Source organism: Malaya genurostris, chromosome 3 (assembly GCF_030247185.1).
Source record: "Malaya genurostris strain Urasoe2022 chromosome 3, Malgen_1.1, whole genome shotgun sequence".
Classification (NCBI taxonomy): domain Eukaryota; kingdom Metazoa; phylum Arthropoda; class Insecta; order Diptera; family Culicidae; genus Malaya; species Malaya genurostris.
Window position 1 is genome coordinate 23,472,439 of NC_080572.1, and position 21,438 is coordinate 23,493,876.

The window sequence follows — 21,438 nt, forward strand, 5'->3', positions numbered from 1 at the left end:
GCAGCATCTTTGCCCTTGCTGTATTCTTCTCTTCAACCAACTTCTGACATTCGTCGTCAAACTAGTCATTTCCTCGATTCGATAACCTACGGTTGCAGCAGTGCTACTCACGGCGGACCTTATGTTCCTCCAGCCGTCTTCAAGAGTCGCCGCGCTAGGCTACTCTTCTGTTGGTGGCACTAGTTCTGTTGGTGGCACTAGTTCCAAAAGATAAAAGTAGAAATGTTAGAGCGGCGCTGGAATGATTGCGTTACTCTTAATGGAGATTACGTTGATGAATAAAACTAATTTTGAAGCAAAGAAAAATCGTGTTCTCTTTGTTAGGCCCGGAACTTTTCAGCAATAATGATAGATTTTTTTTATAGAAATGGAAGTGTACACGATCTTATTACCGGTATCTTTGTGCACCATGTGTTTAACATAAGTATATTGTTTCTTACGTGGTATTCGGTCAGGACTAAATGTCCATGTAAATCGCTGAATGAATGAAGAAAAAGGATTTTACTATTTTGCAAGTGTTTGATTGAAATAAAACCCTATCTTCGAAAACACCACGGCGCTTTATCCCAAAACCACATCGAATAAAAGCGACTCGGTGCCATAATACACATTCTCAGAAGAATGCAGAACGATTCGCAGTATGTATGAGCAGAAGTAAGTTCGGCACCCCATAAGGGATGCCAAACATTTTTCTAAAGCCTGGTGCGAGTGAAATACATTCTCTTCGCATGAATCGCTCTCACGTGCTCTCGCCTAAATATGATACACCTAAGCGATGTTGTCGCGATGATGTTGTCAGTGCGAAGGGAGAAATTATACTTGCTCTTCGTCACACAGGGAAGATGGACATCTCTGCACTCCAGAAAGAACAATTACCCCTCTATAGCTCCTTACCACATTGAGTGAGAAACGATAGAACATCCTTTAATTTTAGCTCCGCATACACAGATTCAACCATGTATGGAGTACCAAAAACCCGGATACGTAGTTGCGCCAATGCGGAACAGTTACATATCAGATGATATGAAGTACCGTAATAGGTTCGTGCTCGCAAGGCAAGTAAGGGGTCTAACTGTGTGTACATTATGTTTAAACGTGAAAGTGGTGCAATTGCATTCGCTTCAGTTAACAACGAGGTGCACAGCGTTGAGTGTGACTTACTACAGATTCTATGCTGAAGTGCCGATTGTATTCCACACAGAATCGCCTTTATTTCTGTTTGAAAAACAGTACAGTATTTACCAAGTGATGGAGACTGCTCTAGCCTCATTTCACGACAGTAGACACCAGCACCAGCACGATCATCCAGCAGAGAACCGTCCGTATAACAAACTATGTGTTCATCAAGTTCTCGTTAAAATAACCAGACAATAACCCCTCACGAAGAGGATAGCTCACATAGAATATTTTGAAAGGAAAACTGTGAGAGTTAGATCATTAGGAGCGAGTGAATACTCATCCCAGGTACCATTAGAGACCACAAGCGAGTGTGGCTAGTAGCATAGTCTATAGAGTTACTGTTCCAAAGCACTGTAACCTTAACACGGTATGCACAAGATAATGCTTCTACTTTTAGGAACACATGTAGTGATTCAATGCACAGTAGCGCCTCTAGAGCAGCAGTATTAGTTATTATGAATGCTCCTGTCATCGCCATTAGGACCATCCTTTGGAGATGATTTAATTTTGACTGAACTGTCGCCTCTTCTCCTTTCTGCCACCATACAAGACATCCATATGCTAAAATTTGTTTAACAATAGTCCAATGAATGTATCTGGGTTTGAGTCACCATGGTTTTTCAAAAGCTTGCCTGCATTGGCCGGAAACCATGCAAGTTCTTTTAATCCTGAAGTCAATGTGAGCAGACCTTTCTAATCTCTGCTTGCTTGCGATGAACAAAGAAGTCGATTGCGTGTATCCAATTTGTGATACTCGAAGGTGCCATGACCACGGATTGCTCCCAGAAATGAATTGAAAGACATGTTATCAAAGGCACCTTCAATATCTAGGAAAACTCTCAAGCAATATTGCTTTTGTGAGAAAGTTTTCTCAATGTTGTACACAACATCATGTAACAGGGTTGTAGTGGACTTTCCACGCTGGTAAGCATGTTGCATTTCATGTAGCGGATGCACGTCCAAACTAATATTCCTGATATAGTGATCGACTATGCGTTCCACTATTTTAAGAAGAAATGAGCTAGGACTGATAGGCTGAAACTCTTCGCTTCCTCATGTCGCGACCGCCTTTTGGGAATAAATTGGACAATTATTTCCTGTCAATCTCTTGGAATATATCCTGTCGCAAGTTAAAAATATGAATTTTCTTTAAACATGTTTGAATTGTTCATATCCTTTCGGTAGTAACGCAGGAAAAACTCATTTTTTCCAGGAGACTTGTACAGAGGAAAACTCTCAACTACCCATTTGACCGATTCAATCGTCACAAGAATCGTAACTACCCGAAAAAGTCTCAGGCACATCTGTGCGTGATGGTTCCATACATCCTGGAAAGTGAGTGTTAAAAAGATAGTGAAGTACATCACCTTCATCAGACAATTACTCACCATCTGAAGTTCTAAGAAACCGACATGAAAGTTCTTCGATTTCGAAAGTAATTTATTAAATCTGCTAGCCTCGTTGAGGCTTGAGACATTTGTGCAGAGGTTTTTCCAACCACTTCGCTCAGATGATCAAAGAGCATTTTTGTGAGCTCGCGAGCTGACACCAATGCCTCCGACCCATCTCTTCGTCGATGGTTCAAAGGTCTTCTGCATAGTTTCCTTAGTCTAACAAGTTCAGCATTCCACTAAGGAGTTCCTCTAGTAACTCGCACAGTCCGAAGTGGACAAACCTCTTAATATGCTGCTACTATGCGTGAGATTGTCTCGTCAACATTTTCCAAGTCAATTTGTTGTTTTAATTGTTGGTTGGTACTCAAGGTCAAATTCATCGGAGACGATCCAGTTTATCAGCTAGTGCGAAATTCTATCAGAACGTCCAAAACCTCCTCTCTTCCAGTTCTCGCAAAAGCTGAACGATTTTCTGCATTGACTATGTGCAGGTTTATACTGCTCACAAATTCCATCATATCATAGCCTCTCGAATTTATATCTGTGCTGCTCCAAATGATGTGGTGAGCATTGACGACATTGGCGATTGTAAACGGTAAATCACTTTTGCAGCAGTACGATACAACCTCTTTGAAGTCATCGCTTGGTTAAGGTTGGTTATGCCGTTAATATGTCAAGCAAAAGACACATTTCCTGTCTATGTCATCAATAGTCAGACCAACTGTGACAGTACAAGCTATAGAAGCTATATTCAGTACAAACTTTAGAAGCTATATACCGCCGGGACAAGTGGACCGTAGCGTTATTCTTAGACAGGTAAGAAATCGCTACCGATACTACACGGCTATCTAGGCTGTTAAAAAAGGGAAGTGGATATTGATGGTCTTCTTCCATGGGTGGCTGAATAAAATCGAATAAAAGCGACTCATGCTAAAGTGTTTTCCATTACATATAAAGTGGATCACATGACATGGCGATCTTAGAATATGTTACAGTAACATGGAACACTACTACTTTCTTGGGAACACCTCTTAAGCACTACCGAATTAGGTCAAGGTGGAAGCTTCTCAACACGAACGTATTAACCCATGGACCTTTGCTAAAGGTTACGATTTTCAAATTCGTGGATAGATAAGAAGACAATTGTCGACATCATTCTTTTTACAAATACTAGTCAAAAACTATACGCGACCTCACGCTAACGATAAGAACGTTATCACTGAACAAATAAACCTATACGAACATATTCACCGTGAAACTGGCCGATGTTTTGTTAATATAGCAAATTGTTCCAAATCGGTTAGTTCATTTGTACTGGTTAGTTCCTACAATACAACGTTTGTATCAACAAGAGTTTGTGTAAGAGATGAGAAACCATGCTCCATAAGGAACGACGTCATGCAGTCGTTTGGTTTTGTGATTATCAAACAAGCAACGTTTTTTGATTTCCAGTTCAAGAACAGTTCTTGAAACAATTCTTAACTACTAAGTAACTGAGGAAATTCCATCTAGCGCGTAGTCTAATTACGTTTCCATACCCGGTAAACTAATGACCCGCAAACAGAAGCATAGACACCAAATTAGGCTGATACGACAGCAACAGTGAACAGAAAGCCACCAAAATATGGGAGAGGTGACCAAATCATGTTGCTATTGCTGCTGCGCCTGCTATCAATCTGGATGTTGTTGTACCAGGTAGGTAACACATCAGACGCTACGATAAATCCGTGTTAATTGAGGAATAACGGCGAGATCGGATTTTGGATTCATTTAATATCACTGACTACTGTGACACAGTGGAGAATATATGTGTTATGTCAAAGTTAACAACTGTTTGAACAAATCTTTTTATCCCCACATCGCAATAAGATAAAAGCTCACTTAATATATCGCATTTGAAAAGTAAAATTCCGATCCCAATCTAACCATTACCCAACCAATTACGCACTCTTATATTCATAACACTTCGACTGTTCGGTTGTTTTATTTTTTCTTTTCCCTGATTCTACCATTTCATTTCCCATTTCAGTTTGTGTTGCCTAGTAGTGCCGATTGTTGGCCTACTTTTGCTACTGATTGGAATCGTGGTTGCAATACTACTCGGCGTTTCGATCATCCATCACAATGCCAAAGAGCACACGATCACCTACCTGTTAGCGGTGCTGAGTAGGAATCAGTCACACACAGGGGAAACGAACAGTACCGCTGCCGGTACGTTGAAATGAAATTAGGAAGATTTGATTAAGTTTTTGTACATATATTATTTCATCTATTTAAACAAGTTATATTCATTTAACATGTCCTGATTTTTTTGTTTCAAATGTTGTGATATATGTCGCCTATCCAGCGAGACTAAACGTTTAACTAAAACACAAGTCGTCTGGTTTTCTTTCAACCGAAAAAATAAATTCGAAATTCTTCTTAACTATCTCAGAAACAGCAGTCTAGCTTTCAAAATTGAACTAAATGTTTGTGATTGTTCGAATAGAAATGTTAATTCAGTCAACCATCGTTCGACTTTAGGAAGTTGGACTTCTGTAGAGCATGACGAAATAATTATAGAAAATATGCATCGAAATTCGAAAATGATATAAACGATATTATTCTAGAAGTATAGTAAAAATAAAGCCTTGGTACTACATTTCTTCTGGAATTTGTCTGGAATTTCTGTTTCAACAGATTTCCAGGTCGGGACTCCAACATACTTGCTTGTATAAAATTGGGCGAGCTAGTATGAAGTTACAGAATTTTTTTTTTAATTTTCAGTTTTTTGACAGTATCTGTCACACTTGACCTTGAAAACAAAATATGTTTTCAGACTTAGATGCCGCACGGTAATATCTATGCAACAGCAATGCTTGAGAGCAACGTGAAACACGATTTTTCATACTGTTACATGCGATTGTTTCTAAGTACCGAAAAGACTGTGTACAGCATCCTTTTTTATGATATTTTGCCTCGGACCGATTTTAGCACGGTTCATTTTTGGCAACATAATCGTTTGTATATGACATTTCTAAACCAGATGGTGGCAAAGACGGCAGTATTTTTGAGTTGAAAGCAATACCATAATTATATTTTTTTGTTTCGATTATAGAGGTTTTAACCTTAAGGTCATTCGCCTCTTCGGGCCAGAAAAATTTTCTGACCCTATGTGCGGGGTTGGGAACCCAGGTGAGCTGCGTGAAAGGGCATCGACTTACCCATCACGCTATACCCGTCCCCTTCATAATTATATTGATTTTAACTACTTACAGCAATAAATGCTGGAAGAACATAACACCCATATACAATTCGAATCAGTTCGTCGAGATCAGTAAATGCATGTGTGACAAATAATATCACTCAATTTTCTCGGAGATGACTCAACCTAAAAAATAATAAAAACGGCTATGTGCCCTAGCACAAAATTTGGCTAACCTCTAAATGACCCAACCTGCATCGGCCAGAAATAGTCAATAACACGTTTTCGTTCGGCACGTCAGAAATAACATTGCACTCCGTTGCAAAACAAAAAGTGTTCCATAAGTAGCAGAAACTTTACGTCTGCTTAGCGGTTCAAATTGAACTGCCGAGTTTAGCACTAAGCAGTTCAATTTGAACTGCTCTGCACCGATGAGTCGAAGACGAAACGTAAAAAATAATATGACTCAACCGTTTTCTACAAACTCACATTCATATGAAAAGTCGTATGCTCCTAAACAAGGTTCTTAAATTATGTTTGGATCCGACTTTTGGTTCCAGAACTACAGGATGCTATGTGAAACGAAATTAAAATTTTTCTCGTAGATTGCTGAACCGATTTAAAATTCTAATGAAATCTAAGAACCATAGTCGATAATAAAAAAAAATTATTTCAGTTTTAGAGGTATTCAGTTTTCTATTCGGAAAGTACCAAAAAATTTCATTCGCACTACGATTTCTCAAAGATGTCTACACTGATTTTCAAACATTTTGAAACAAATGTAAACTATACAGCTACTCAGGTGAATTTATCTGACTTCGGCTACACCGATTTTCGAATTCCGGTTCCAGTATCGAATCGTTTCTCAAAGCTCAATCGTTTTCTCAAAAAAGCCAATTCGAATTTCAATAACAAAAATTCAAATTGAAATTAATTTATAGTCCCACATAAAATTAATGAATTTTATCCAATTCTGACTTCCGATTCTGGAATTACAGGATGATGAATGTTCTGGTGACACTGTCTTACCTTTCAGAGATGAACGAGCTGGGCGCCCTGGACCGGAAGAGAAGTGAAAACGTCAGAACGAGAGAACTACATAGCGAGCAACTATTCATATATTTAAGTGCAGTTATCAATTTCTAGTTATACGTTTGATCTAACGGTTACGTTGACCGTTTTACGGAATACGGTAGTACGTATATGAATTTGAATTCCTTAATTAGCATCGAGAATACTGATAAGCATCTATCACAAGTGAGGTTATGTGTGGCTTCCTTCAGTGCATTTTCATGTTTTTCCTTTTCTTGTTGAAGGTCGGACGGCGTGCTTAAATAAATTGAATTGGCCATTAGGCTATTAAGACGCCTTCCCACATAGGAGCCACTCTAGTTGAACAATTTATTTACTCGATAGAAGGTAGCGCTCGACATTAGTTAATTACACGTGAATTATTGAATTCTACTGTTGAATTATTGGCTCATGTTTAGGAGGCCGCCATCGATACAAGTTTACCGCGAATAGAGAGATTTATCGTTCGGATAGTTGAACAGGGGAAGACTCAATGTAAGTCGTTAGTTAAACTTCGCAACACTATTATAAACTGACTAATCTAATACAACCCATTTTAGCTTTGAGCTGTTACACAAGAACCGCTGCAAAGAGTCCCCTACGTCCGAACTCTTCTCTAAACATCCTCAAAGATTGATTCATAGGATGTCGAATGAACAAAATGGATTCGACTGCGAGAAATGTGAACGGTCAAATTCATGCGACAACATGGTACAGTGCGATACTTGTCTGGGTTGGTACCACCTGGACTGTGCAAACGTCTCACCGGAAGTTGAAAATCGACCATGGCACTGCGAAATTTGCTCGTATCCACTCTCGCCTGCGAATCCGGATGAAAAGCAATCTGTTACCGACCGCCCGATAGCCAATTCAACGGGGAAAAATGCAACCGGCGATTGCAGAAAAAATAAAGAGTCGGAAAATAATTCGAGAAGTGTAACATCTCCGACCAAAAAGACACTGAAAAATGGAAATAGACACTCGGAACTAGCGCATACCGACAATGGGTCTATGCATACTAATACTAAAGTTTCAGCGCAAAAGGCTCTACATCGCCTAGAGGAAAAACTGAAATTGGAAGAACAAATACTGAAACTTCAACGACGAGAATTAGAGAAAGCCAAGGAACGCCTGCGAATGAAAAAGGATCTAGAGGAAAAGGAAACGCATTGATCAGGAAACAGCTTAAAATGCAGGAAAAGTTCTTGGATGAAAAACACAGTTTGGAAAAACAACTTATGGAAGATGGCGCCAGTTCTAGACGCACTGAAAATTCTTTGACAAGTAAATGGATAAAAGATCAACTTTCACGCAACCTTCCGACGAATTCATCAGAACTTCTTATGGAAGACAAATAAATGGGTAAAAGATGAACTTTCACGCAACATTGCGTCACATTCGTCAGAACACTTGGAAACACCAAAGCGAAAGGCCCGTTGGCTTCGACGGGGATATCGAAAAAATGTTTCATCAGATTCGAATATTGCCCGAGGACACACACTCACAACGATTCTATTTCCGCTTCAATGAAAAGATCCCACCGGATGTTTATATTATGGACGTGGCCACGTTCGGCGCAACTTGTTCACCATGTTCAGCGCAACACGTCATGCATCGTAACGCGGATGAAAATGCACACGAGTTTCCCGAAGCAGCCGCAGCAATCAAAGGAAAAACATATATGGACGACTACTTCGACAGCACCGACACACCAGAAGAAGCGATGCAACGGGCTTTACAAGTAATACTAATTCATTCACGAGGAGGGATGAATATGAGGAATTGGGTCTGTAACAACGTCGAAGTCTTGCAGGGTTTGGGAGAAGTCTCAGAGCAGCGGTCGCTTTCCATCGATTATTGCATAGAAGATAACCGACAACGAGTTCTCGGAATTATCTGGGATCCCGAGAAAGACGCCTTCATATTCTCCACAAACTGGAAAACTGAGCTGGCTCCGTATGTATTGGATGGTTTGCGACCGACCAAACTCATCGCTTTACGTATCATCATGAGCCTTTTCGATCCGTTGGGTTTTCTTGCACCCTTTTTAATACACGGCCGTATGTTGATGCAAGATCTCTGGCGGATTGCTTTGGATTGGGACGCTGAATTAGGCGACGTGGAGTACGACAAGTGGTGTAGATGGATAAATTTTCTCCCAGAAATTAGCGCTCTTGAGATTCCTCGGTATTATTTCCCGGATTTTCAACTTCACCCCTATTCCTCTTTGCAGTTGCATGTTTTCACCGATGCTAGCGGATTGGGCTATGGGTGCGCCGCGTATTTTCGAGCAGAGGACGGAAATAGAATAAAATGTGCGTTAGTCATGGCTCGCAGCAAAGTGGCTCCGATTAAATACCAATCCATTCCGCGGATGGAGCTCGAGGCGCTTCTGGGGGCTAGGATGATGAAAACTGTATGTGAAAATCACACGCTACTAATTAATGAGAAGTTCATTCACACGGATTCAGAAGTCGTCTTGGCATGGATCCGCTCTCATCACCGAAATTACAAGCAATTTGTTGCGTATCGCGTCGGAGAAATTCTGTCACTCACTGAACCTGAAGATTGGCGACATGTTCCGTCGAAAGAAAACTTGGCAGATTGTCTGACCAAATGGGGTAAGGACACCATACCTGACTCTGGCGGAAGATGGCTCACTTGCAAAAATTCCTTTCTTCATAGAGATATGAAAGATTGGCCGATGCAAAAGAAAATAACATAAACTAAAGAAGAGTTGAGGGTCCCCCTTCTCTTGCATCACATCACAGTTCCGGAACGCTGGATAGAGATTGAGCGGTTTTGTAAGTGGAATGTGTTGCTACGAACCGTGATACTGGTATTTCGTTTTGCATTTAACTGTCGTTAAAAAGTCAATAATCTTCCAGTCAAGACAATTAAGGCAACCAAGAGTCTACAAACGTTCCTAAGAAAATCAATACCATCCAACGTCGTTCCTCTGAGCCAGCAGGAGTACCTACTGGCCGAACGAAGCTTATGGCGAATGGCGCAAAATGACCATTACACAGACGAAGTTAAAATCTTAACAAACAATCGAGATGAGTTACCAGCAAATTGGATTACTCTTGAAAGATCCAGTTCATTGTACACGCTCTCTCCATTGCTGACGAGTTCGGAGGAAGGTCGGACTGCCAATGCAAGTTATGCAACGTTCGACGCTAGATTCCCGTTCATACTTCAAAATACCCACCCGATTACCCTATTACTACTCAACGACTTCCATTGTCGTTGCGGTCATGCTAATCGCGAGACAGTGGTCAACGAGGTTCGCCAACGATTTCACATTTCCAATCTGCGCACCACTGTAGCTAAAGTGATGAGAAAATGTCAACGATGCAAAATTATGAAATGTCAGCCACAGAACCCTCGCATGGCTCCCCTTCCCGTAGAAAAGTTGACACCTTTTGTACGGCCATTCTGTTATGTCGGATTAGACTATTTAGGACCTGTGGAAGTTTCCGTCGCACGCCGCAAGGAAAAACTATATGTTGCTGTGTTTACGTGTTTGGTCACCCGTGCAGTGCATCTAGAAGTCGCTCACAGTCTATCCACTGACTCTTGCGTAATGGCTGTAAGACGATTCATACACCGACGAGGTCCACCAGTAGAAATATGTACGGATAATGGCACCAATTTTGTTGGCGCGAGTAACGTGCTGAGCAAACAGATCAGGGATATCAGATCAGGGATATCAGATCAGGGATATCAGGGATATATTGCCGAAGGAAGTCGACGAACGTGGCTGCGTGGCATAGTTCAAGAAATCATCCCTGGACGTGACGGCAGAGTCCGCCAGGCGATCGTGCGAACTGCCGGTGCCGGTTGTCAAACTGGCCGTTATGGAGATATCTGACGGTGAATTCTGCGAGAGAACTCAAGCTTACCGACCGAATTCACGAGGGGGAGGATGTTCTGGTGACACTGTCTTACCTTTCAGAGATGAACGAGCTGGGCGCCCTGGACCGGAAGAGAAGTGAAAACGTCAGAACGAGAGAACTGAAGTTAGAATGGAGTAATTTGCAGCTCTTACATAGCGAGCAACTATTCATATATTTAAGTGCAGTTATTAATTTCTAGTTATACGTTTGATCTAACGGTTACGTTGACCGTTTTACGGAATACGGTAGTACGTATATGAATTTGAATTCTTTAATTAGCATCGAGTATACTGATAAGCATCTATCACAAGTGAGGTTATGTGTGGCTTCCTTCAGTGCATTTTCAAGATTGGCTTAAATAAATTGAATTGGCCATTAGGCTATTAAGACGCCTTCCCACATAGGAGCCACTCTAGTTGAACAAATTATTTACTCGATAGAAGGTAGGGCTCGACAGTAGTTAATTACACGTGAATTATTGAATTCTACTGTTGACTGTTGGCTCATGTTTAGGAGGCCGCCATCGATACAAGTTTACCGCGAATAGAGAAATTTATCGTTCGGATAGTTGAACAGGGGAAGACTCAATGTAAGTCGTTAGTTGAACTTCGCAACACTATTATAAACTGACTAATCTAATACAACCCATTTTATCTTTGAGCTGTTACACAAGAACCGCTGCAAAGAATCCCCTACGTCCGAACTCTTCCCTACACATGAATTTAAAAAAATTCAAACCGATATAGCAGATGACAATCCCAAAAGCTTCAAAGTTGGATTCAAAACTATTGCAATTTATTCGTCAAAATTTTTTATGGCCATACGAACCGGTTTGGGTTATGCTGGTTCCTGAATACCGGCTCTGGAAGTACTGTTAATAATGACGAAAAACTCTAAAGAAGAATTTACTTCGACATCTCAATGTTCATTCGATTGTACACGTTTAGATTCAAATTCGATCCGATTTACAGTTTCGACATTACAGAGTATTAAGTGATTAAAATCTCAAATTGCCAATTAATACGACGGTCATTAAAATAATATCATGAAAAATAAAACACCGAAGAATATTCATGCAAAAAACACATGTGGATTGATAAAAAAGGTATCATCTCACTGTTAGGTGGATTAAGCACGTTTTGTGCAACATAATCGTTAGAATATGACATATGTATTAGAAAGATGGTGGTATTTTCGGGTTCAAAACAGTTCCATATTAATATTGATTTCAACTGCTTACAGCAATATTTGCTGGAAGAACATAATTCGAATTCGAATCAGTTCGTCGCGATCAGCAAATGTGTGTGTGACAAATAATTTCACTCAATTTTCTCGGAGACGGCTTAACCGATTTCTACAAACTTAGATTCACATTAAAAATCTCATGCGATACAATGTTCCTAAATTTTATTTTGAACAAAATTTTGTAACAAAATAAAAATAAGATCTAACTTCCGGTTCAGGAGATACAGGGTGATTAGGGTAAGAATGTCAATTTCATATAAATTATTCACACGTTTAGATTCAAAGGAATGATTTTATGGTTTGAAACCAGTTTCTCTTTTCGATCCGCCTTGCACTTCTGAAATCACAGGGCAATGATTGATTGAAATTTCAAACTATCATTCAAAACGACGGTCATGACAATAATTTTATGAAAACTAAAAACACCGAAGAATATTCATGCAAAAAACACATGCGAATTGATGGGAGAAGGTATCATCTCACTGCTAGGTGGATTAAGCACGTTTTTTCCTGATAACATCGTTTTCCTAAAACTGCAGCAATTTCATCCATGGCTGACCAGGTGGCTGTAATCATATCTTTCTGGATGAACCACTTTCGTCAGAATTGATATCACACGTCTCAAAACTCTCGAGATGACAATCGATGTTCCACAAAGAAGGACTGCTGATAATTGTTTCATTTATCAACGATCTTTATACTTACATGTTACCTGAAATATTACTTTGTATTGTATTGTCTATGTCTGCTTGACAAGCAGGCATAGACAATACAATACAAGGCAAGCAGGGTTTTTTTTTAAAACGGGATAATGCTGATGTCAGTGATTTCTACTCGCTGAAAGCTCTACTGCACCCTACTTACAAGTATTCCGGAATATGCTGTTCACATCACGACATTCAAAGCTTCATAAAGTACATAAATGTTTCTAACGATTCGCACTGAAATTACTACAAAGGAAGGATTCATTCATTCATTCAGTTCAATAATTGAAATGTTTACACAGTGTTCGATAATGACACTTTTTTTACCAGTCCAAAACTATCGAACGTCGTCACCGAACTTTAATCGGACGTTTGAAATTAATTTGAAACTTCTTTCGGTTTATTATCGTACTCGGTCAATTATTTAGATTTACTGTGTTACTTAACTCCTATCCCTACCTCCCCACGGTCCCTGTGTAACTCCTATCCCTACCAACCCGCGGTGCTGGCTGGGGTACGAGTAACCATAGTAAGATCGGGTAACCAACCCCAGTGGGACCTTGGTCGTATGCTGACAGCGAAGGGGGGCTTGCCTTCTCTTTACGGAGAGCGAGCCTACCCGAGCGTCTGTTCCCCATGTTGGGGCGGCTCGAAACAACGTCTGTTCTCCATGTTAGGAACGGCTGATTGCCGTTCTTGTGTCAGTGTGAGACTTTTCACAGTGCTGACACGATGGCCCTCCGGCGGGACAGGAGGTTGGTGCAGGCCTAACAAGCCGCCCAGAAAAAGGAAGTTACGAATAATCAAGGAAGAAATACGACTCGGAATAATCGGCAAAGACCTACGCGACGAACTAAGGACTACGATTGTAGGTTTGGTACATGGAACTGCAAATCGCTTGGCTACCCAGGATACGACCGAATGCTGCATGATGAGCTTCAAATCCGCGGCTTCGATGTCGTAGCACTGCAGGAACTTTCTTGAACGGGACAGAAGATGTGGAAAAGTGGACATCGAGCGGCTACCTTCTATCAGAGCTGTGGCACAACCAGCGTTTTAGAAACGGGATTTGGGCAAGATGCACCAACGACAACGTACTTCGAAACACCTTCTTCCCCCACAAAGATATCCACAAAGCCACCTGGAGATCACTTGATGAGCATACGGAAAATCAAATAGACCACGTTCTCATCGACGGCGATTCTTCTCCGACGTCATCAATGTCCGCACTTACCGCAGTACCAACATTGATACATTGTCGCGGTTTGTCAAAACTATCGACGGTACACAACACTCGTCGCACAGGAACGCCGGGACTCAATCTCGAGCTGCTACGTAGCGTTCGTATTGCAGAGGAATTCGCGCAACAACTGGAGCTAGAGCTACCAACGGAAGAGCAGCTTGACGCGGCGACTCTTGAAGACGGCTGAAGGAACATAAGGTCCACCGTGAGTAGCACTGTTGCAACCGTACTAGGTACGAGGTTATCGAATCGAGGAAATGACTAGTTTGACGGCGAATGTCAGCAGTTGGTCGAAAAGAAGAATGCAGCAAGGGCGAGGATGCACCAGCACCGCACGAGAGTGAATGAGAGGAACGACACAGACAGGCGAGGAACAGACAGAACACGGTTTTCCGGAGGAAAAAGCGCCACCAGGAAAACCAAGATCGCAAAGCGATGGAACAGCTGTACCGCGCAAACGACACACGGAAGTTTTATGAGAAGGTGAACCGTTCACGTAGAAGCTACACGCCACGAACCAAAATGTGTAGAGATAGCAGTGGTAACCTTCTCACGAACGAACGTGAGGAGATCGACAGGTGGAAGCAGTACTATGACAAGCATCTGAATGGCGAAGCACAAGATACAGAGAACGGCACAGGAATCAATCTGGGTGCACGGCACGCTCAGCCGACGACAGATTCCCAGCACCTGATATGTCGGAGATAAGTGAGGAAATCGGCAAGCTGAGGAACAACAAAGCCACGGCAATGGCCAGTTAACAGGCGAGCTGCTCAAACATGGAGGAGAGGCACTGGCTAGAGCGCTGTACTGGATGATTTCTAAGATTTGGGAGGAGGAGATTCTACCGCAGGAATGGATGGATGGAGTGGTACATCCCGTTCACAAAAAGGGCGATAAGCTAGCCTACAAGGTACTCTCCCAAATCCTTTGCTGTTGTCTATCATCAATAGTAGGGCCGTACCAAGCGGGATTTACTGGAGCCCGCGACACTACGGATCACATATTCGCGATAAGACAAGTACTTCAGAAGTGTCGTGAATACAACGTACCCACGCATCACCTTTTCATTGACTTCAAAGCGGCATTCGACACAATCGATCGAGAACACCTATAGCAGATAATGCACGAATACGGTTTCCTGCGTTATTACGCAATTGTTCGTTACATGTATGATACTATTATAAAGCTGGAGATATTTTCTTTCATTCTATATGCAAATTTGGTAGGTGGACGTGAAAATTTAGGTGTTATTAACAGAGGAGAAAGTAAACAAAGAGAATCTCTCATTGGTTTATGTGCCCTTATGAAATGTTCACGTCGATTTAGTCAAGAACGAGGTTCGAGTGCTCTAGACGCGTGGGAATAGGCATCGCAACCTGTGCTAATTAGTGCTCCGATAAATCCCCGAGCACAATATAACATTCATACAATTTTGTTAGAATATTAAACCTCACATTTTTTGAAAGTTATGTATTCTGAGAATTGTTTAATTATTATTATTATTATGTTGCTTTATTTACCCTCGGTTTTAACCTTACGGTCATTCGCCGAGGTTGATTGTTTAATTACTACCAAAAATGTCACTTGTTGTTTAATTACTTTCCTTGGTGTACGGCACAATTGTTAACAATTAGGTTTTCAGAAACAAGGAAAAGTATCTGTAACTATTCATTCATTCTAAAGGTTTTTTTATCTACTTCCTTAAAGTCCTGGTGCGATCTTGCTCAACACCATCCTGAAATTTATTTAAAATTGATGGCATGGTCATACATAAAAACAATTCAAATATGATCTAGAATTAAATATAGTAATAACGTGATCTAGAATTAAATATAGTAATAACGTAATTTTAATTATATGAAACTGCTTTTCAAACTTGATAATATTGATAAATAAAGTAATTTTTTACACTTTTATGAATTTTGATTTCGGAAAATATTTCAATTGACATATATTATCGAACTTAATTCGTCAAGATGAAAATATCTAATTTGTATACAATTAGATTGAAATGAAAGGTTCGTCATCAATATCCAGTATTCAAAAATCTTTTAGATCTCAAACAATTTGCAGGTTGAGTAGTAGGTTGCAAGCGTATACGTTTAATTAAAGACTGTCCCAGAAAGTATGGACGCACTTTGATTTCGCAGTAAATAATTCACAAGTGTTAGATATTCAAATTTTATTCGATATACTGATAATATTAGACTACAACAACAGAATATTATTCTCAACATTTGCTACTTAGCCATTGTAGACTAGCTGGCGCACCTTCTTGCGAACGTTAAATTCCTTACAGACTCTTGGCGACAAATTTTGACACTTTTTTCCAATCTTTCTCGACCTGTTGAATGGTTTCGGCTGCCGAGACATATTTCCTAAGATGTACCTTGGTTAATGCCCAAAATTCCTCAATTGGTCGAAGTTGTGGGCAATTTGGTGGATTCATGTCTTTTGGGACGAAAGTGACATTTTTGGTAGTATACCATTCTACCGTTGATTTCGAGTAGTGGCAAGAAGCAAGATCTCGCCAGAAGACAACAGGATCTTTGTGGCTTCGAATCATGGGTAGAAGTCGTTTTTGTAAACATTCCTTGATGTATATTTCGCTGTTCATTGAAGCAGTGGTGATGAAGGGTTTCGAAATCTTACCGCAGCTGCAAATTGCTTGCCAGACCATAGCTTTCTTACCAAATTTTTCGACTTCAATCGATGTCTCGGATTGGTTTAACACTTGCCCTTCTCGCACCGTATAATATTGTGGTCCCGATAAGGATTTGTAATCGAGTTTCACGTAGGTTTCGTCGTCCATGATTATGCAGTTCAAATTTCCAGCAAGAATCGTATTGTACAGCTTTCGAGCCCTCGGCCTGATCGATGCTTCTTGTTTCGGACTACGTTTTGGTTGTTTCTGCTTCTTACAGGTTCGAAGATTCAAACGTTATTTAGCACGAAGAACATTTGACTTCAAAGTGCCCACTTTTTTGGCCACATCCCGAACTGAAACCTCCTACTTTTGCTCGAACGCCTTCAGTATACGTTTATCCAACTGAGGGTTAGCAGGACCTTTTTTTCGATCCGTTTTCGGTTTATCCTCAAAGGTGTTATCCTCGCCGAACTTCCTGATTGCGTTTCGCACAGCTTTTTCACTTACTCCTTCCATTTTTGCTATCTTTCTCAGTGACAGTCCGCGATCTGTGCACCATTTGTACACGATTTTTCGACGTTGTTCTACTGATAGACCACGCATTTCGAAACAAACTAATAAAAACGAAAAAACAACTGCACAAGTGGTTAGAGAAGAGTGTAAACAACAGGACGCAACCATGAAAATTGACAGATTCTGAACCATTGCGAAATCGCAGCGGTTTTTGGTAGCGTCCATACTTTCTGGGACAGTCTTTAATACAGAAAACGAATTTGAATCTGTAAGATGAAATATATAATATTCAATATGTGGAATGAATCCCGCAGCCGAGGGAAACACGTAGAATGTTTCCATGCAAAAATCAACACATTTGCTCTGAAAGTATCGTCAAAGATTATATCCAGTCAACCCATTCAAAGTTTTTTTTGCCGGTTTTTGCTCTAAAAACGGCTTTAAACGTTTTTTGCTCTGGAAAGTTCAAGTTCGGTTTTGGCACACAAAATATTAATTCGGTTTTCAGTTTTCGGCACACAAAATATTAACGGGGTTTTAACGATAAGTTGCATTTATGAGCCGTTCATATAACGCTCAGTATCACATACAAAGATTGATTGATAAAAAGCTTTTGAAATTAATGTTTCATTCATGTCTGTTCCTGTTAATTTGAATATGTGTATTAAGCCGCAGATTTTTGTTGTAGTATCGTGTTGTAAAAATCTAAAATTGTTGTGATCTATAACTCTATAATTTTAAGATCAATTGAAAAGTGTTCTTTGAATCACATCGATCAAAATCAATACTGATCTTCCGTCACACAAAATCGGTAGTGATTTTTAGCTACTATTATCATTGAATCCTGTAAGATCGACTGGACGATTCGATCAGCTTTAAGCATTGTGTAAGAATATCACATATGAGCAAGATCAGACTAAGTGCCGATTGACGAGGGGGTGAAAATTAGTGACAACAGTAATCCTACAGGAATTTTTAACTAAGGATAACGCGAATCAATGAGACTTTTAAAATCGTGGAAAAATTGCCAATTTTGTATCTTTGGGAAGTTTAGTAACGGATCAGGAATATTAAAGGAGCATGTAAATCAATGATTTTTGTAAATTCATATGTATGAGGGTGCTCAAATTAATGAAAATTGTCAATTTGTAACTTTCAGAACTGAGCTGAGCTGAAGTAGATCGCCCGTAGTTGGACTTCGTGATTGACCGAATGAGTGTGAAATGTACAATGAACCAAGAAAATGAAGCTTGGGAGAAGCAAATCATTTTTACTGCACACTTATCATTAAATGATCAATAACGACGCTACGACCAAAGGCTGTGCTACTGCGAGAAAGGAAGGAATGTTAGTCTGATACTCGTTGACCGCGGGTATCACTGTATCTCCACGAGCATCACGGGATAGGTGATTTGTTAGAAGGGAGGGAAAGAGATCCGGATATGTTTTGGTAAACAATATGATCTCAACAAAACCTGATTTTCGATACTCAGGAGAAATATAATAAGTAAGAAAAAAATAAAATATCTCCAAGGAACGATTTCACCAGTATCCCTTTTCTCCCACTCGCTCTGCTGTCAACAACGCGAGATGAAACACGACCACTGAAAGAAAAACATAAAAACACTCGCGAATGGGTCAGCTGCAGACCAACCCTAGACCTTCAGTCTGAATGACACGATTGACTTGTAAACTTTCACACATTCCATAAAAATCCGACAACACCGACAATGACATGCAGACGGCGCTTCGATCGGTTAACAGGTTAACATCGTTGAAGTTTTGGGGCGGTAAATTCTCAGTTTCCGCGGTAAATTCTCAGTTTGTTGTAGGGCATCCCACTGATTTGTTGTGAGGATATTCTAGGGCTGCTGGGACATTATGTTCAAGGCAAGCGAAAAAACTGAGAATATGGTCGTTTGAGAAAATGTGTTTATATCAATCAATTCTCATCACTTCCACCGGAATCATTGGAAATAATGTTCCTCCGCCGTATTGCAATAAAATACTCACATGCTCGAGGAAAATATATTGATAAATTTGGAAATATCTCAATGTTTTCCTAATTGGGACATATTATGACACTTTCCTCTATAAGTAGTAATTATGTTTTTTTATTTGGTTTCTCAATCAGTTTGCCAGATCTATCGGTAGCATGTTGTGCATTTCTGCAACTTCCCAAATACATTCCACACATGATGCGAACATTCCATTTTACTAGAAACTGTCTTGCGGTTATTGTTTCTATATTTATTGAAATGTTTTCACCCTTGGATAGCTCCGATATCCATCGAACACCAAACGTTAGCAGACGACGCAGCTCACCTTGACATGTTAGGAAAAAAAGCAACCGCTTCAACAGCATCGGGTGTACGTAAGTGTATTAGCAACAGGTAAAAATAAACAAAATTATTCAATTTGATGATGACTGATGATTTGATTATCTAATGATTGAACGTGAGGAATCGAATAAGTGGGAATTCTACTTTTGGAAAAAATCTAGCGGCAAGTATCGGGTACCAGGTCAAACGTTCTACTATACCTTACCGAATGAATCGATGCATTTTACACAGATATGTAAATTAGGTTAAAAAGGAAATAGTGAAAATAATTCATTTTTAATACAGTAGCTATTTTTTATCTTTTAATATAAATGTTGCATATTTATATGCAAATTAAGCGACATTTGTTCAGCTTTGGAGTGATATGAGATATATTCAATCAGAGGATAAGTTTTGAGGCACATCCAGAAAACGCGTTTTACACCTACCAGTTCTCTTTTCATTATTCCACACAATATATTGAAAGCATGTGGAGTATTTGCTTTAGTTTAGAGTACCAACATCTCTATAAAAATGCCAATATCTATAAAAATGCCAATATCTTTAGAAAAATATGTCTAGTAGTTGAATACTATGTCAAGTAAAAGTTACAAACTGTATCTTGTGAAATGCACATAATATTGACCGAGTAGTGTGAAAAACTTTTATTGGGAAATGAAATTCAAATATCATCCAAATATTAGAATTATGTATGGCCATTCTATGAACATATTCAAATGAAAAGATTAAATTTAAAGTTTTGGTAGTTACTCGGTAATTTATAGACATTTAGTTTCATAGTTTACTTCCTTTTCTTCTCAAGCCTAGAACGTCGTATAGCATCGGTAGCGGTTCTCTCAATAGCAGAAATTATTGTCAATCCAAAATATTGTCAATACTGTCTATTCAATAAGCTTGGTAATTTGTGTCCGCATTTTCGAAAAAATCATACTTTCAATATTTCAACTGAACATTGAAACATTGAGAGAGGGGGTTTATTGTACATATCAAGCAGTTTCCGCTCTGGGGAAAAAATATTGTCGGATTGATAAACAGTTTTGACTTTTAGACCATATTTCCTTCAATCCGATAAAGTCAAAAGTATTGTCAATACTCCTTGTATTGGCAATAATATTGTCTCACGTAAGGGCCGCTAATAACACTATGGTCTCGGTTAAATCCATCAAAGAGGTTATGGCAATTAAAAATTAATCTGCTGGTTCGTGTAACATGTCGTAAGAGGCCTCCAATACAGGAAATCCTAAGCACAGATATAACTCCATGCCGATGACTGAAAGGCTACAAATCAAATTCTGTTTCAACAGACCTCGCAGCCGATTCCAACTGTTGCATGACGAGAGCTTCGATCCTATAGACGCACAGAATTCTTTCAAGTCAGGACTGTGAATGGCTGAGGAGCTAAAATAGGACAATCGTGAACTGAATATCTTGGGTTTCCGAAATTTTACTGGCTCGCTACAGGTTTATTTTTTTAGTTATCGTATAAGGTCCGGCAATTGAGCTGCTACATTACTTCATCAATCATTATTACACACAAAAGTGTGTTGAACGATCCTTCGTCGTTTCGTTTACAATGTGTCAGGGATGACAGTAAATTTATGTATTGCAGGAATCAGGAATCAAAACTAATTATCTCAAGTGGCACGTTGCCCTGGTTATTTGGAGATTTGTGACTTGCCGTGGCTTCCCATCATTTCCCTGATGGAAAGAGAAGGGTAAGAGGAACATGGAAGGAAATTGTAAAGTAGAGGAGGTGGAAAAACAGCACAAAACAAAAAGAAACAAAGAAGTTTAGAGCCAATGGAACACCTGATAATTATCGTAATTACGCGACGTTAGACACGCAAATGAAGAACTTAATCAAAGCAAAAAACGTTCTTGTTTCCAATTGTGTTTATTTTACTTCTATACTATACTTCTTATTCTACTGTGTTTTTCGATACATCCATGAGAGAAGAGATTCGTGGAATTCCGGATCATATACGCCCTCAAGTGCCCCTAATATCTTCTATAA

At 39.8% G+C, this 21,438-nt stretch overlaps 2 protein-coding genes across 12 annotated transcripts in view; one reads left to right on the forward strand and one right to left on the reverse strand.

Annotated features, from left to right (window-relative positions):
• LOC131439077 (myb-like protein Q) overlaps positions 1 to 21,438 on the reverse strand; it is a 236,963-nt gene that overhangs the window by 137,385 nt on the left and 78,140 nt on the right. The gene's annotated exons all lie outside the window — the stretch shown is intronic.
• LOC131439079 (uncharacterized) lies at positions 3,705 to 11,596 on the forward strand. Its single transcript, XM_058609666.1, has 3 exons — positions 3,705 to 4,268; positions 4,603 to 4,784; positions 6,756 to 11,596. The coding sequence occupies exon 3, from the start codon at positions 8,198 to 8,200 to the stop codon at positions 9,551 to 9,553; it is 1,356 nt and encodes a 451-aa protein (XP_058465649.1). The 5' UTR covers positions 3,705 to 4,268; positions 4,603 to 4,784; positions 6,756 to 8,197; the 3' UTR covers positions 9,554 to 11,596.

What these genes read in the sequence shown, in the direction of transcription:
- LOC131439079 (XM_058609666.1), top strand. Translation starts at nt 8,198, where the DNA reads ATGAACTTTCACGCAACATTGCGTCACATTCGTCAGAACACTTGGAAA.